Source organism: Thalassophryne amazonica, chromosome 1 (assembly GCF_902500255.1).
Source record: "Thalassophryne amazonica chromosome 1, fThaAma1.1, whole genome shotgun sequence".
Taxonomy (NCBI): Eukaryota; Metazoa; Chordata; class Actinopteri; order Batrachoidiformes; family Batrachoididae; genus Thalassophryne; species Thalassophryne amazonica.
Genome location: NC_047103.1, coordinates 60,777,106 through 60,792,124, shown reverse-complemented (window position 1 = coordinate 60,792,124; position 15,019 = coordinate 60,777,106). Strand labels below are relative to the sequence as shown.

Sequence of the window (15,019 nt, the reverse complement as noted above, 5' to 3'; positions counted from 1 at the left end):
TTATTGATAGTGTGAGTCAGGGACATTTAGGTTTGTTGTGAAATGTGTGGATTGATATGTGAGGCACAAGTGAGCCGACAACATACATTCTAACATTTGAGGTGGAAATAATATGAATTTTGATCCAATACAAACATTCAAAAGCCACTTGGCACAAATTAAACATATCTGATTGGCATATGAAGTTGATAATAAGCACTTTTATGTAATTTGGGTTTGATTTGATTGATATGTTACATTATGTTATTATTTGAATACAGTATTTCATATTGTTTTCAAAAATCAGTTTTATTATCAATTATATGAAAATAAAAGGATTACTATTAAACACATTATGTATTAGAAGAGACTCAGACAAAATTAAACAGAACATTTAGAATATTACATTTAGAACAAATGACTTGTTTTTTGACTTGTTTGTGCAATGTTCACTTGAAGTTCATGTAATTAATATGTAATGGAGATTTTGAACATTTCAAAATTTTCTTTGCACAAGTGCGGGATCAAAGTCATGCAAGTGTCGGGGCCTTTAGCTTACAGTCGCAGGACACCACCATCTTGGAAGTACTAATTGTTATGATGTCAAAATAATGGTTTAAGGGTTTTAAATGTTACTGTGGTTTATGGTGATTTAACAGTGTTGTTAGTGTTATTGATGTATTCTGTTTTTTGTAGCTCAACTGGTTTCATCAGTTTGGTTAAGTCTCATGTTGCTATTACCATGTGACTTAAGTTTCATGCTGGTACCATGAGTGAAATGTTTAGTGTCTTTAATGTCTTCTGCCACTGCCTCTGTTTGTCAAATTAAAAGGACCTGTTTACAGCAGCTGTGCGTGCATGCAATGTCAATCACAGAGACACTGTGGACAGCTGACATTTGCCATTCGGTATGCTTATGTGTTTTGGGTCATGGATAAACACTGCAAAAAAAGAACAATGGATGTTACTAACTACTTTTTAGACTCACACAACATTCCAGGAGGCGATGGTAAGTCATCTTTATATTAAAAGTGTGAGAGTGGTGAGTGATTTTAAGCTCAAAGAAAGTACATGATATAATTTTAAATACGTTAAAAACATGGATGGCACAAGAAAGTGAAAACACTTATTTCCATTGTGGTCCATTTAAAAATCAAATGACAAAATAGAAGTAGAAATAAAATAATAATAATAGTGGGTATACGAGGTCTGTCCGTAAAGTATAGGTCCTTTTTATTTTTTTCAAAAACTATATGGATTTCATTCATATGTTTTTACGTCAGACATGCTTGAACCCTCGTGCGCATGCGTGAGTTTTTCGACGCCTGTCGGTGACGTCATTCGCCTGTGAGCACTCCTTGTGGGAGGAGTCGTCCAGCCCCTCGTCGGAATACCTTTGTCTGAGAAGTTCCTGAGAGACTGGCGCTTTGTTTGATCAAAATTTTTTCTAAACCTGTGAGACACATGGAAGTGGACATGGTTTGAAAAATTAAGCTGGTCTTCAGTGAAAATTTTAACAGCTGATGAGAGATTTTGAGGTGATTCTGTCGCTTTAAGGACTTTTCACGGTGCAAGACGTCGCGCAGCGCTCTCAGGCGGCGTCATCAGCCTGTTTCAAGCTTAAAACCTCCACATTTCAGGCTCTGTTGATCCAGGACGTCGTGAGAGAACAGAGAAGTGTCAGAAGAAGTCGGTTTCAGCATTTTATCCGGATATTCCACTGTTAAAGGAGATTTTTTTTAAATGAAAGATGTGCGGGCGGATTGCAGCGTCGGCTCGCAGCCGCCGCGACGCTTCGCCACAGGAAAAACACCTCTGTTGGAAGCCTTGAGGACAAGTTGGAACATCTCCAGCTGATAAACAATTTCTCATATACTCACTCCACTGAAAGCCATCAAAAGCCAACTGGATTTTAACAAATGGTTATCAACACGGAGGTGTTTTTCCTGTGCCGCCGCGCCGCGTCGGCTGCGTCCCGACGCGCGGACCCGTCCGCACGTCTTTCATTAAAAAAAAATATCCTTTAACAGTGGAATATCAGGATAAAATGCTGAAACCGAATTCTTCTGAAACTTCTCTGTTCTCTCACGACGTCCTGGATTAATAGAGCCTGAAATGTGGAGGTTTTAAGCTTGAAACAGGCTGATGACGCTGCCTGAGAGCACTGAGTGATGTCTCGCACCGTGAAAAGTCCTTAAAGCGACAGAATCACCTCAAAATCTCTCATCAGCTGTTAAAATTTTCACTGAAAACCAGCTTAATTTTTCGAACCATGTCCACTTCGATGTGTTTCACAGGTTTAGAAAAAATTTTGATCAAACAAAGCGCCAGTCTCTCAGCAACTTCTCAGACAAAGGAATTCCGACGAGGGGCTGGACGACTCCTCCCACAAGGAGTGCTCACAGGCGAATGACGTCACCGACAGGCATGGAAAAACTCACGCATGCACACGAGGGTGCAAGCATGTCTGACGTAAAAGCATATGAATGAAATCCATATAGTTTTTGAAAAAAATAAAAAGGACCTATACTTTACGGACAGCCCTCGTATAATAATAATCACCTAAACAATTTTTTGAGACTTTTTGCACTCCCGGATTTGCACCCCGAATGGGTGTGTGAGTGTTTTCTATCTGTTCTTATTGTTCTTGAAAACTGTATAAATAAATAAATAAATAAGTGGTATTACAATGTGTGTGTTTAAAGCCGCAGAAGAAATAAAGCCAGCGAGCCACAGAGCCAGCGAGCCGCGGAGCCAGCAAGGAACACAGAGGCGGCTGTCCAGGAATCCTTGGTTTGGTTCTAGCTGGTCTGGTGCATTACAGGTGGACAGCAGCCTGGCACACAGCACACAACCGTGGGATTCTGCTGGAGCGTCTATTTTTGGACTGCATTTAAAAAAAATGTGACATCTGTAAATGCTACTCTGAACTGAAAACCCACACTTTAAAAGGGTCCAGGTGTGGGAGGGCTGGAGGTTTGGACCAAACCCATGCCTAAACATGCACCAACGTTGTGTTATCGTGGCGCTATCACAGCGCTAGGTGGCTTAGCATGGCTGATGCAAGCCATTCGAGGCTCTAATGACAGGTCGGTCGTGGCTCACTAGAGGCTGCTACGTGGCACATGCCCTGTACAGCACAGGGCCTGCAAGTGTGTGCATCAAAGTCATGTAAGTGTCAGGGGGCCTTTACCCGTTCTACGCACGGGTAATTAAGAAGAATTTTAGCCATGTCACTGTATATTTAACGTCACTTTAGTTAAGGTGTAGTAAGTTGCATGTTGTCATCATTAATTTTCATTGAACAATGTGACATTCATGGGACTCAAGTGAATGATGATAAAAGGTGATAGCATGTCATATCACTGCAATGCTCTGGCATGCCATACACAGCAGGTACATTTTAAATGAAAAAATGTGCACCTTAACTCATACATGGCACGCGCTGGTCCGTTCAGATTGTAATTAAAGTGCTCCCTAGCCAGCTGCTACTCCGTAGTAAGTAAAGTATGGCGCTTGCTACCTGACCCGAGTACCACGTGAACTACGGAAACAAGGGCTCCGGTGAGCGGGTCATGATGTCATATATAAGGCTGACCGTGTGTGTGTGTATGTGTGTTCACGCACGTATGTTTGGTGTTGATTGCTTAATTACTGTGGCTGTGCATAGTGGAGCAGGTTATGATCTCATATATAAGGCTGACCGTGCGTGTGTGTGTGTTCACACACCTACGCTTTCAATCTAAGAGCACCAGTGACCACCCACTTTGTGCCCCCAGTCACCATACCAAGTTTGGTGTTGATTGCTTAATTGCTGTGGCTGTGCATAGCGGCGGAGGTCATGATCTAACATATAAGGTTGACCGTGCGTGTGTGTTCGTGCACTGAACTTTCTGGCTTTAAGAAACACTATAAGAAATCAAGAAAAAAGATTGTGGCAGTCAGTAACGGTTACTTTCTTAGACCAAGCAGAGGAAAAAAATATGGACTTACTCAATTCTGAGGAATAAATTATGGAATCACCCTGTAAATTTTCATCCCCAAAACTAACACCTGCATCAAATCACACCTGCTTGTTAGTCTGCATCTAAAAAGGAGTGATCACACCTTGGAGAGCTATTGCACCAAGTGGACTGACATGAATCATGGCTCCAACATGAGAGATGTCAATTGAAACAAAGGAGAGGATTATCAAACTCTTATAAGAGGGTAAATCATCACACAATGTTGCAAAAGATGTTGGTTGTTCACAGTCAGCTGTGTCTAAACTCTGGACCAAATACAAACAACATGGGAAGGTTGTTAAAGGCAAACATACTGGTAGACCAAGGAAGACATCAAAGCATCAAGACCGAAAACTTAAAGCAATATGTCTCAAAAATCGAAAATGCACAACAAAACAAATGAGGAACGAATGGGAGGAAACTGGAGTCAACGTCTTTGACCGAACTGTAAGAAACCGCCTAAAGGAAATGGGATTTACATACAGAAAAGCTAAACGAAAGCCATCATTAACACCTAAACAGAAAAAAACAAGGTTACAATGGGCTAAGGAAAAGCAATCGTGGACTGTGGATGACTGGATGAAAGCCATATTCAGCGATGAATCTCGAATCTGCATTGGGCAAGGTGATGATGTTGGAACTTTTATTTGGTACCGTTCCAATGAGATTTATAAAGATGACTGCCTGAAGAGAACATGTAAATTTCCACAGTCATTGATGATATGGGGCTGCATGTCAGGTAAAGGCACTGGGGAGATGGCTGTCATTACATCATCAATAAATGCACAAGTTTACGTTGATATTTTGGACACTTTTCTGATGTTTGAGGATGATGAAATCATTTTTCAAGATGATAATGCATCTTGCCATAGAGCAAAAACTGTGAAAACATTCCTTGCAAAAAGACACACAGGGTCAATGTCATGACATAGGGTCAATGTCAACGAGCAGATGTGATTTGATGCAGGTGTTAGTTTTGGGGATGGAAATTTACAGGGTGATTCCATAATTTATTCCTCAGAATTGAGTGAGTCCATATTTTTTTCCTCTGCTTGGTCTAAAAAAGTAACCGTTACTGACTGCCACAATCTTTTTTTCTTGATTTCTTATAGTGTTTCTTAACCCCTTAACGCCCATCGTCGCATATATGCTACAATCTCTGACTCAAATATGCAACTTACCAAATTGACCTGTATGCCCGTTGTCGCAAATCTGCAACATACCATCATTATTATTATGACATTATAACATAAAGTCATTACCAGAATACCCAATATTACTATCTAGTTTTTGTGAAAAAGTGAAATTAATAATCTCAACATTATTTACCATCTACTTAAAGGCAAAAACACACACAAAACATTTTTTATATACAGCTATATAAATTTGGGCGTTAAGGGGTTAAAGCCAGAAAGTTGCCATTTGAAATGACTTTAGTTTTGTGTCATGTCTGTGATCTGCTTTTTTTCTACAAAATTAAACAACAGAATGAACATCCTCCAAGGCCGGTGATTCCATAATTTTTGCCAGGGGTTGTAGTCCTGCATTGAAATAAATGCAGTCAGATCTTTGGACCAAAAAATGACATATTTACACATAAGATCCTTCTGAATGTAGTAAAGTAAATCTGCAAGTCCAGATCTGTCATTCAACGGAGAAATCTTAATTTAAAAATGACAAATTTAAAGCTAAAATTTAGCCCTCCGCAAAACTGTCATCACATCCGGGACACTGCCGAGACGTCAGGGAAAAGACCCTATCCCAGCATGCATTGCGCGCGCCAACTGTAATTTGTGGATTTACATCAGTTCGCATCTGCACCTTTTTCTTGTCTTATACGGAAGGAAATACTTTTTTAAAACTTCATATTGTCTTGCGGCACGTTTGGTGAGTACACATTTCTTTTATTTGTGCTTGAAAATTATTTTGGGGGACTTTTTCATATGTCCGTTTGACTGAGTGGTGTCGCATTGAAAATCTACTGTCTTTTGCCTCCGGTGTTACCGTCGCGGGGTACGGAGGCAGGACCCGCAAAGAATCCAAGTCATTAAAAAGATACAAACCTCTCTCAGTGGCCATAGAGCTCTGCGGCTCCGATTACCGAGACGAGAAGTCTGTCCTTGCAGCAACAGGTGTCACCGGCCGCTCCACATCAAAACAGCGAGCGTAGTCTCTGGACTTTTGCCAAGTTGGCTGCACCTCCATTCAGTAGACAGGGACGGGGTGCCGGCTGCACAGCAGACACAGGGGCGATGTGAGTGGCCCGCTTCGGCATTTACCGAGCACGCAGACTCAGTAAGTGCAGCGGAGGCAGAGAGCGCGGCGTCGGGGAAGAATGTCGCCCGCTGTCGATGTCGCCGCTGATCTGAGCATGCAGAGCTGTATCTCACATTCATTGCAGCTTACTTTTGGATGCTGGAACCAGGACGTGTGTAACAGTAACATTACTAACAGATAAAATCAATTTCAATGCGGGATCGGCCTGAAGGCGCGAGCGCTCCGTCTTCTGCCGGACGTCACTGCCATGTCCCAGATGTACAAACAGTTTTCGCTGAGGGCCAAATTTTAGCTGCAAATTTGTCATTTTTAAATGAAGATTTCTCTGCTGAATTACAAATTTGGGCTTGCAGATTTACTTTACTGCATTCATAAGGGTCTTATAAATACATATCAGCTATTTCTTTCTGAGATCTGACCACATTTATTTCAATGCAGGTCTACTTTAATTAGTGTGGCTGTGCATAGCAGAGCAGTTTGTGATCTCATATATAAGGCTGACCATGTGTGTGTGTTCGCACACATACTTTCAATCTGAGGGGCGCACTGACCTCCCACTTGGTGCCTCTTGACACTATAGCAAGTTTGGTGTCAATTGCTTGATTACTGTGGCTGTGCATAGCAAACACACACACGGTCAGCTTTATATATTATATAAATTGAAATTAAATTGTCATGACATGTCATGACAAAGTGAACCAGTTTTACTTTATCACTGTGTACACTGTGAAAGAGAAAAGGCAGTGTTAAATTATCTGGGCAAATTGCATAGATCCTTTGCTAATAGGTGCAGGGATATCAATAACAAGACTGGATGTGGGTCAGGGTGGAAAGGACTCTTTGTATTCAGCGAAGGAAAGATGTGCGCATGTGCACAGCATTCTGGTAGCAATAGGACTACTTTTGTTGCAGTGAGCGTCTCAAGCTTGGTCAATTTTGCCTACCAAGATGACAGTAAAATTCATGTGACTGCACAGGGTCTATGCAAGCCTGGTGGCACATTTTTTTACTGATTTCTGTTCAAATACTTGTAACACTTACGTAAAGAGTTCTGGCCTGCACTAGCATAATACTCATACATGCCACTCTTGACCAATGTATCATAATGAGGAAGAAAATTAACACGCTCCTCTGTAGCCTGCGGCAGAGCTTGGTCTTCTGTTTGCAGCAAGTGGAGGGTGGCGCCATCTTCAAGCTCTTCTGCAATTAAATGTGGAGAACAACAACAACAATTTGCTCAGTGTATACAGATTTAGCAAGCTATGATAATTTGTGAAATTCTATGCAGAGATGCTGACTGTGTGCAGAAAACTGTGGAGCTATAAAACTTATCCAACTAGCCTCAGAATATGCATATCACATTAGCACAGTTCCATTACGGTGTTTTACAGGTACTAACAGTGACTGTTTTGCTCACCAAACTTGTCAAAATCCAGGACTGTTCTGTCAGTTGTGGTCAGGACAAATGTTTCAAGTGAAGTGAGAGAAAATTCCTGAAAAGGCAAAGAAAGCCCAGAGTGAGATGGGTGTTACTAATGAGTCAGCACTAGGAATGAAACGTTTACATACATACAAACAACTAAATTTGCCCTCTGCATTTAACCCATCCTAATTACAGTTAGACACAATCCAACCACAAGGAGCAGCCACAGTCCATCGCCCGGGGGCCAACTCCATTTGTAGAGATGCTGCCTTCATCAAGGGCAGAGAAAAGAGCAGACCCTACAAAAATATTGATTGTGGGAGGAAACCGGAGTGCCCGAAGGAAACCCACACAGATGCAGGGAGAACATACAGACTCCATACAGAAAGGGTGGGAAGCAATCCCGCGACCTTCTTGCTGTGAGGCACCAGTGCTAACCACTAATCCACTGTGCCGTCCAGGGCTGAGGGCTTAGATGGACTGGGTCTTAAAGAAAAAGCCGATCCTTGGCAGTCCACTTATCCCTCTGCAGACACCAGTGCCAGCCAATAGCTAAGACAATGAAAAGTTAGCGGTACACTAACAAGTCTTGTTGAAAGGTCTTTTTGTTCTTTTACTTTCAGTTTTCATGACAGATTGATTTACAGATCAGTAGATTAAAACTTCTCCTTAAGCGTGTAACATTATAAGCTATTTTAACCCTCTGGAGTCACATGACTGAGTTCGGTGACATGACCAAATTAAGCGGTTCTCCCATTAAATTCAACAAGCTCAGTCTCCATTTCAATGCTTTTTAAAAGTGTGTGCTTCAAGCTCTATACCAGTTTTTAAATTCTGCTCATAAGCCTACTATAAACTAAATTATGATGAATAATTTCCGCAACGTTTTTGTGAGTTTTGTGGTCATATTTGGTCCACGTATTTGAAGAAAGGAGCAGTAAACAGTCTCATTTCCTCATTCAGCTGAGCTGAGAGAGCTTTGTCTCAGGGCATGAGAGCAGAGAAAAAAAAAATAAAAAATTATATATATATATATATATATATATATATATATATATATATATCACACCTTCTGCTTTATCACTGGTGGAAACCCACGGCGTAAGCCAATTGGGATCATCAACCCAGGTGGTAGGATCTCCAAGGACTTTCTGGAAAAAACACCACCAGAAGCAGACAAACTAACACTCCCTCCTGCTGGACAGAAGGAGGAATGACCAAATGAGATCATTCCAATGCCTAAAATCACATGTCTAACAAGTCAGAGTCAGGCGCTCAAAATGACATTTTATCTGGGGTTTTTTGTTGTTTATTTTTGTTTCATCAATTTAACTTCACGAAGAGACTATACAACCCATTCAGAAACACTTCCATTATAATTTTTACACTTCAGTTTACAGTATATCACAATATATATATACCGTTACCATGAAGAGATTCAATTTATACTACGATATGAATTTTAAGTCACAACTAGGGCAGTCACAATTATTACAATATTCGCCAATCGCGATTATTTTTCATATCCGCTATTATTTTTCATATTCGCGATTACCGTGAATTATTTATTTTATCCACAAAGCATAAAACAACTCAAAATCTGACGTCATTGTGCTGCAGCCTCGCTCACTTTTTTGCTCTCATCTTAAGGCAGGACAATAACATGGAGGGTGAGGAGCGATCCGTCCTGCCATTTGGATAAGACAGCCGATTAAAACAGTGACCGTCTTCTTCAAAGCCATCTAAAATGCGGAGTTTATCGAAGGAGCTGTCGGTGTGTGTGTGTGCGCACGGAGTCAACAGGCTGCGAGGGAGGGGTGGGGGAGGAAGATTCCTGAATGGAGGCACGACACATTACAGTCTCATGAGAACCATCAGTGCATGCAGCGAGCGCGGAGCAGAGAGAGGATTTTAACCCGAGTGAATAAAAAACCAAACCGTGGAGCTGCCTTTACTTCTCTCTGAACTTTCTCTCCCGGTGTGATTCTGCCGTTACCATCCTGTTCACACCATGTGCGCGTCGTATACTGAATTTATGAGATCATGAGATGAAATAAACGGTCAAATATCTTTAAAAACTTATTTAAAAAATGAGAATATATGAATGAACTGAGAAAAAATACGCATACAAGAGTTTAAAAAAACCCTGACGTGGAGAAGCTGTGGTGATGTTCAGACGCACAGATCATGGCACAATCATGGCCAGAAAAAAAACAAAATCACTTTAAGTGACCTCTCCGGGGTTCCATAAAGGAACCGCAGCGACGACCAGTTTTTTTTTTCACGTGCGCGTGAACTAATCGTCCGTGAAGATAATTTTATTAACTACACAGATGTATAATAAAACAAATGGTGACTGGTTTATAACACAATGATGACAGAGTTTAAGGGCAGAGAGAGAGAGAGGAACCGCAGCCAGCTAGTTTTTTTTTTTTTCCTTTTCTTTGTTTACATGTGCGCACACAAACACAACAAATAGAGCACAGAAACTCGCTCTGTATGTGAGAGTCTGTGAAGACAAAGACAACACACTGGAAATTGTTTTTTTCCTTATTTATTCCTTTAATGGTTCATTCTACCGGTGCTTATAGTTAATAAAACTTGGACGAAGTTACTTGCACCAGTTTTAGTGCAGTATAAAATTATGTGCACCTCGAATAATACGTGCACAAACTAGCACATGCACATACTATTTCAAGCCCTGATGATGAAGATTTTGTTTTTAGGGGTGAGCAGTGAGCGATTTTACAGCACTTGCCATCAAAAAGGGAAATATTTTCAATTATGCCTGCTGCAATTAACACACCAAACGGATGCAGTTTTATCTTGGACAAGTCGAAAAGCCAGAGAGCAGCAGCAGAACTAAAATCTTCCCTATGCCACGGTCTTTTAGTTTAGTTGGTATCCTTGCCTTTTGCCAGAAGTTCTCAATTTCATTCCACACCTGATGTCCACCATCTATAAGCCATTTCTTTCAATTTAAATAATGATGAAGAAACACACTAAGTACTTGACCATTAGACGAACTTTGCTTCCAAGTATCTCTGTGTAGTTTTTTTCCCCCAATGAGATACAAACCCTGCTATTCTGTAATGCTATTCTGCATTACAGGTCCAACAGTCTGTCAGCAATGAAGGATTCATCCATTCAGTATTGAAGAAATATCATGTTAGTTTCATTTTTCAAGAAATTACACATTTCAGTTTCACTTTCACAGAACTGCTTTCCAACGGAAGTCTCACACTTGTTTGTCTTTCAGCTGCTTCAGTTTTGTGCAGTGTCACCACAGTGGGTCCACACTGGGATTTGGCACAGGTTTCACATGCCTTCCTGGCACAACTCCAGTTGTACCTGGAGAAACAGACATAGCCCCCAGTTTTCCTAAGAGGATCCCCATCCAAGTACTAACCAGGACCCCCTGTGCTTAACTTCTGAGATCTGACTGGACCAGGCTTAGACAGAACAGACTGGCTGCTAACGAGTCCCAAACTATCCAGTACAGACAGCCAGCAGAAGGCAGAAAAGTGCTTCAAAAAAATGTTTTTTTCTGCATTTTTTGTTACAAGCAGGCATCTATGCTAGATCAAGTCCTTATATAGTAAGGTTTCACATCGGGGCGATGCCAAAAATAAAAATCATTTTTTGGCCATTTTTGGACCAAAAACCCCCATTTTTGGGTCAAAATTCAAAAATGGTCCAATCCTTTTGATATGCATATCAAATTACTTGTCTTGACGCGTAGAGTTCAAAAATATACAGTTTGACCTATTTTCGACCTTGCGTTACGTCACAATGACCGAAAATGTGGAAAGGTCAACGCACTTTTCATGAAGGGCCAAATTCATAAAATCTGTTATGATGGTCCGATTATGACAATTTTGGTGTCTAATTATATGTTTTCTTGCACAAGAAAACCAATAAGACAACTTACATAGACCATTATGCCAGTCTTAGCTATGAAAATACAATTATGTCAGATAAGATGGGTCTATTGATTAACTTTATCCAACTTCAAAATGGTTATGACATCAAAATTGATCATAATTGGCCTCTTTTACATCAAGCACATTAATTAAATATAAGAACTGCATAAGTATGTTTTTTGTGAATATAAAGAAAATCAGAATACAAAAGCAAAGAAGACAGAGACATTTTAGAGTACACTATGGCTAATTTATTAAAATCATTTTGTATGATTCATTGTTTCCATTACTATAAACCTTACTATATAAGGACTTGATCTAGCATAGATGCCTGCTTGTAACAAAAATGCGGAAAAAATTTTTTTGAAAGCACTTTTCTGCCTTCTGCTGGCTGTCTGGTATTAAAACTCAGGCTGTCAAACAACTTTAATTTCAAGAAAAGGACTGGAGTAATAATGTTAGTGAAGCTGGAGAGATTAAGGGTGGTTAAACAACTTACAACTTTTTGCTGGACTGAGGAAGTACATAGTCTTTTTTTAATTTTGTTTTGTTTTTTTTTAAGTATCACGGACTATTTAACTGTTTTTCCAAGTTGACTGAGAACAACTGTGGACTCCTACTTAAAGTTCGTGTTGGACTGCTGATGTCAAAGCACCACACCAAAATGTAAATCCCTTTTCTGTTGTTTATAAATTAATATAATATCAAATGACAAGTATCTATTTTAGCCGTTATATAAAACAAATAATGAATGCTTTTACATTCTTTCAATGAAATGAATATTTAATTTGGTGGAAGCTCAAACATACCATTCAACTCAGCTTAGCCTCATTGAATAGAACCTTCCATCTTTCACCTCATGAAATATTTCTACCACTGAACTCGTAAACATTCATTAGTTGTACAATATGCAACGCTGACAGTGACCGACCAAGCTTCGTGTTTACGTTTTTACACCTCTCGACCTTTGACCCTGCAGAAGTAAACCAGGTCGCACATGCAGATTCTCAGTGTGTGAAAAGGCTTTTTGGAAATTCAACATATACATAAAATGTAAAAAAACATCTCATATATTCACAGAGGTACACAGAAAATTTGTGAATAACACAAAAAGCGCAAGACTTGTTTTCACTGTGGTCCTCCAAACAGTAAACCGGCTGCTCCCTTGTTTTCACTAGGGGTCGCCACAGCAGATCCAAGGTGGATCTACATGTTTATACCTCAGCCGGATGTGGATCCACGAGTTTACTAGTGGATCCAGTACCCCAGATCTATTGTAGCATGCTAACAGCAAGCTAACAGCTATCACTGCCTGGAACGACGAGATGTATACACCAAGCTGGCCTGAAATTAACCACTCTACATTAAATTGACTTTACTGACGAGTCTGACCCCTTTGAAAAGTGACCAAATTACATCTATTTGTATGGCCACAAGAGGGCTCTCGGAACACATGAGTCTCTCGTACATGTCGCAACTTCGCCAAAAAAAAAACAATGGGCAAATCTTAAGACGGCCCAAAAGCATTGAAGAGCAACCTGATGGCAATCATCACAAAATCTGACAAGTCACAGAATTTATCCAAACACCCGTAACGGCGCTGTGAACATTAACGAACACCAAAAAGTATAACGTGTAAAGGTTGACAGTACCCTGTGTAACTCTTGAAGGAAGTCGTTAAAATCCAAACCACTCGCTTCCAGTACTTTCTCCGTAACTCTTCTATTTTGAAAGCGGCAGTCGTAAACATGGATCCTTCGATGATGTCCTCGGTCCTGGAAGGATGCGGAGAGACTCCGACACCCCGAAATCGACATTTTTCTCTGCTGCAGCGATAACTGATCTAACTGCCGCTGTGTAACTGATTTGCTTTTGTCCCTGCGTCACATTAACTCAAAAACAGCGCACACACGACTGTCTGGATTTGTCCACACGCTCGCCTCCTCCTCTCAACATACGCGGTAACACACTCGGTAGTGCGCGCGCACTCCTCGCGTGACGGAAGCGAGGTAACGACTTCCGCCAAAACACAAAAACACGAAGAACTAGTTATTTTTTTAAAATTTCGAAAAATATTTTCGTCTTGATGTTAGCGCATAGTCTACTGTCAGAACACGATACTGCAGCTATTAGTCATGGTAAAAGTTGACCACATGACTGATGGTTTGGTCGACGTTGCCATGTTGTGCATTTTTCCGCCGAGTAGGCATACACGCGTACTCAGACATAGAATGTATGAATGCATACATACATACAGCCAAGCATGGAGACATACATGGCTACATATAGAGAGACATGTAGACATACACTCAACAAAAATATAAACGCAACACTTTTGGTTTTGCTCCCATTTTGTATGAGATGAACTCAAAGATCTAAAACTTTTTCCACATACACAATATCACCATTTCCCTCAAATATTGTTCACAAACCAGTCTAAATCTGTGATAGTGAGCACTTCTCCTTTTCTGAGATAATCCATCCCACCTCACAGGTGTGCCATATCAAGATGCTGATTAGACACCATGATTAGTGCACAGGTGTGCCTTAGACTGCCCACAATAAAAGGCCACTCTGAAAGGTGCAGTTTTATCACACAGCACAATGCCACAGATGTCACAAGATTTGAGGGAGCGTGCAATTGGCATGCTGACAGCAGGAATGTCAGCCAGGGCTGTTGCTCCTGTATTGAATGTTCATTTCTCTACCATAAGCCGTCTCCAAAGGCGTTTCAGAGAATTTGGCAGTACATTCAACCAGCCTCACAACCGCAGACCACGTGTAACCACACCAGCCCAGGACCTCCACATCCAGCATGTTCACCTCCAAGATCGTCTGAGACCAGCCACTTGGACAGCTGCTGAAACAATCGGTTTGCATAACCAAAGAATTTTTGCACAAACTGTCAGAAACCGTCTCAGGGAAGCTCATCTGCATGCTCGTCGTCCTCATCGGGGTCTCGACCTGACTCCAATTCGTTGTCGTAACCGACTTGAGTGGGCAAATGCTCACATTCGCTGGCGTTTGGCACGTTGGAGAGGTGTTCTCTTCACGGATGAATCTCTGTTCACACTGTTCAGGGCAGATAGCAGACAGCGTGTGTGGCGTCGTGTGGGTGAGCGGTTTTCTGATGTCAATGTTGTGGATCGAGTGGCCCATGGTGACGGTGGGGTTATGGTATGGGCAGGTGTCTGTTATGGACAAAGAACACAGGTGCATTTTATTGATGGCATTTTGAATGCACAGAGATACCGTGACGAGATCCTGAGGCCCATTGTTGTGCCATACATCCAAGAACATCACCTCATGTTGCAGCAGGATAATGCACGGCCCCATGTTGCAAGGATCTGTACACAATTCTTGGAAGCTGAAAATGTCCCATTTCTTGCATGGCCGGCATACTCACCGGACAT

At 41.1% G+C, this 15,019-nt stretch overlaps 1 protein-coding gene across 1 annotated transcript in view; it reads right to left on the bottom strand.

The window, feature by feature from the left end:
• smchd1 (structural maintenance of chromosomes flexible hinge domain containing 1) overlaps positions 1-13,576 on the bottom strand; it is a 130,935-nt gene extending 117,359 nt beyond the window's left edge. Inside the window, 3 exon segments of the mRNA XM_034165707.1 lie at positions 7,302-7,460; positions 7,678-7,753; positions 13,259-13,576. Coding sequence (XP_034021598.1) covers positions 7,302-7,460; positions 7,678-7,753; positions 13,259-13,423 — 400 coding nt within the window. The 5' untranslated portion in view covers positions 13,424-13,576.
• Between the last annotated feature and the right edge of the window lie 1,443 nt (positions 13,577-15,019).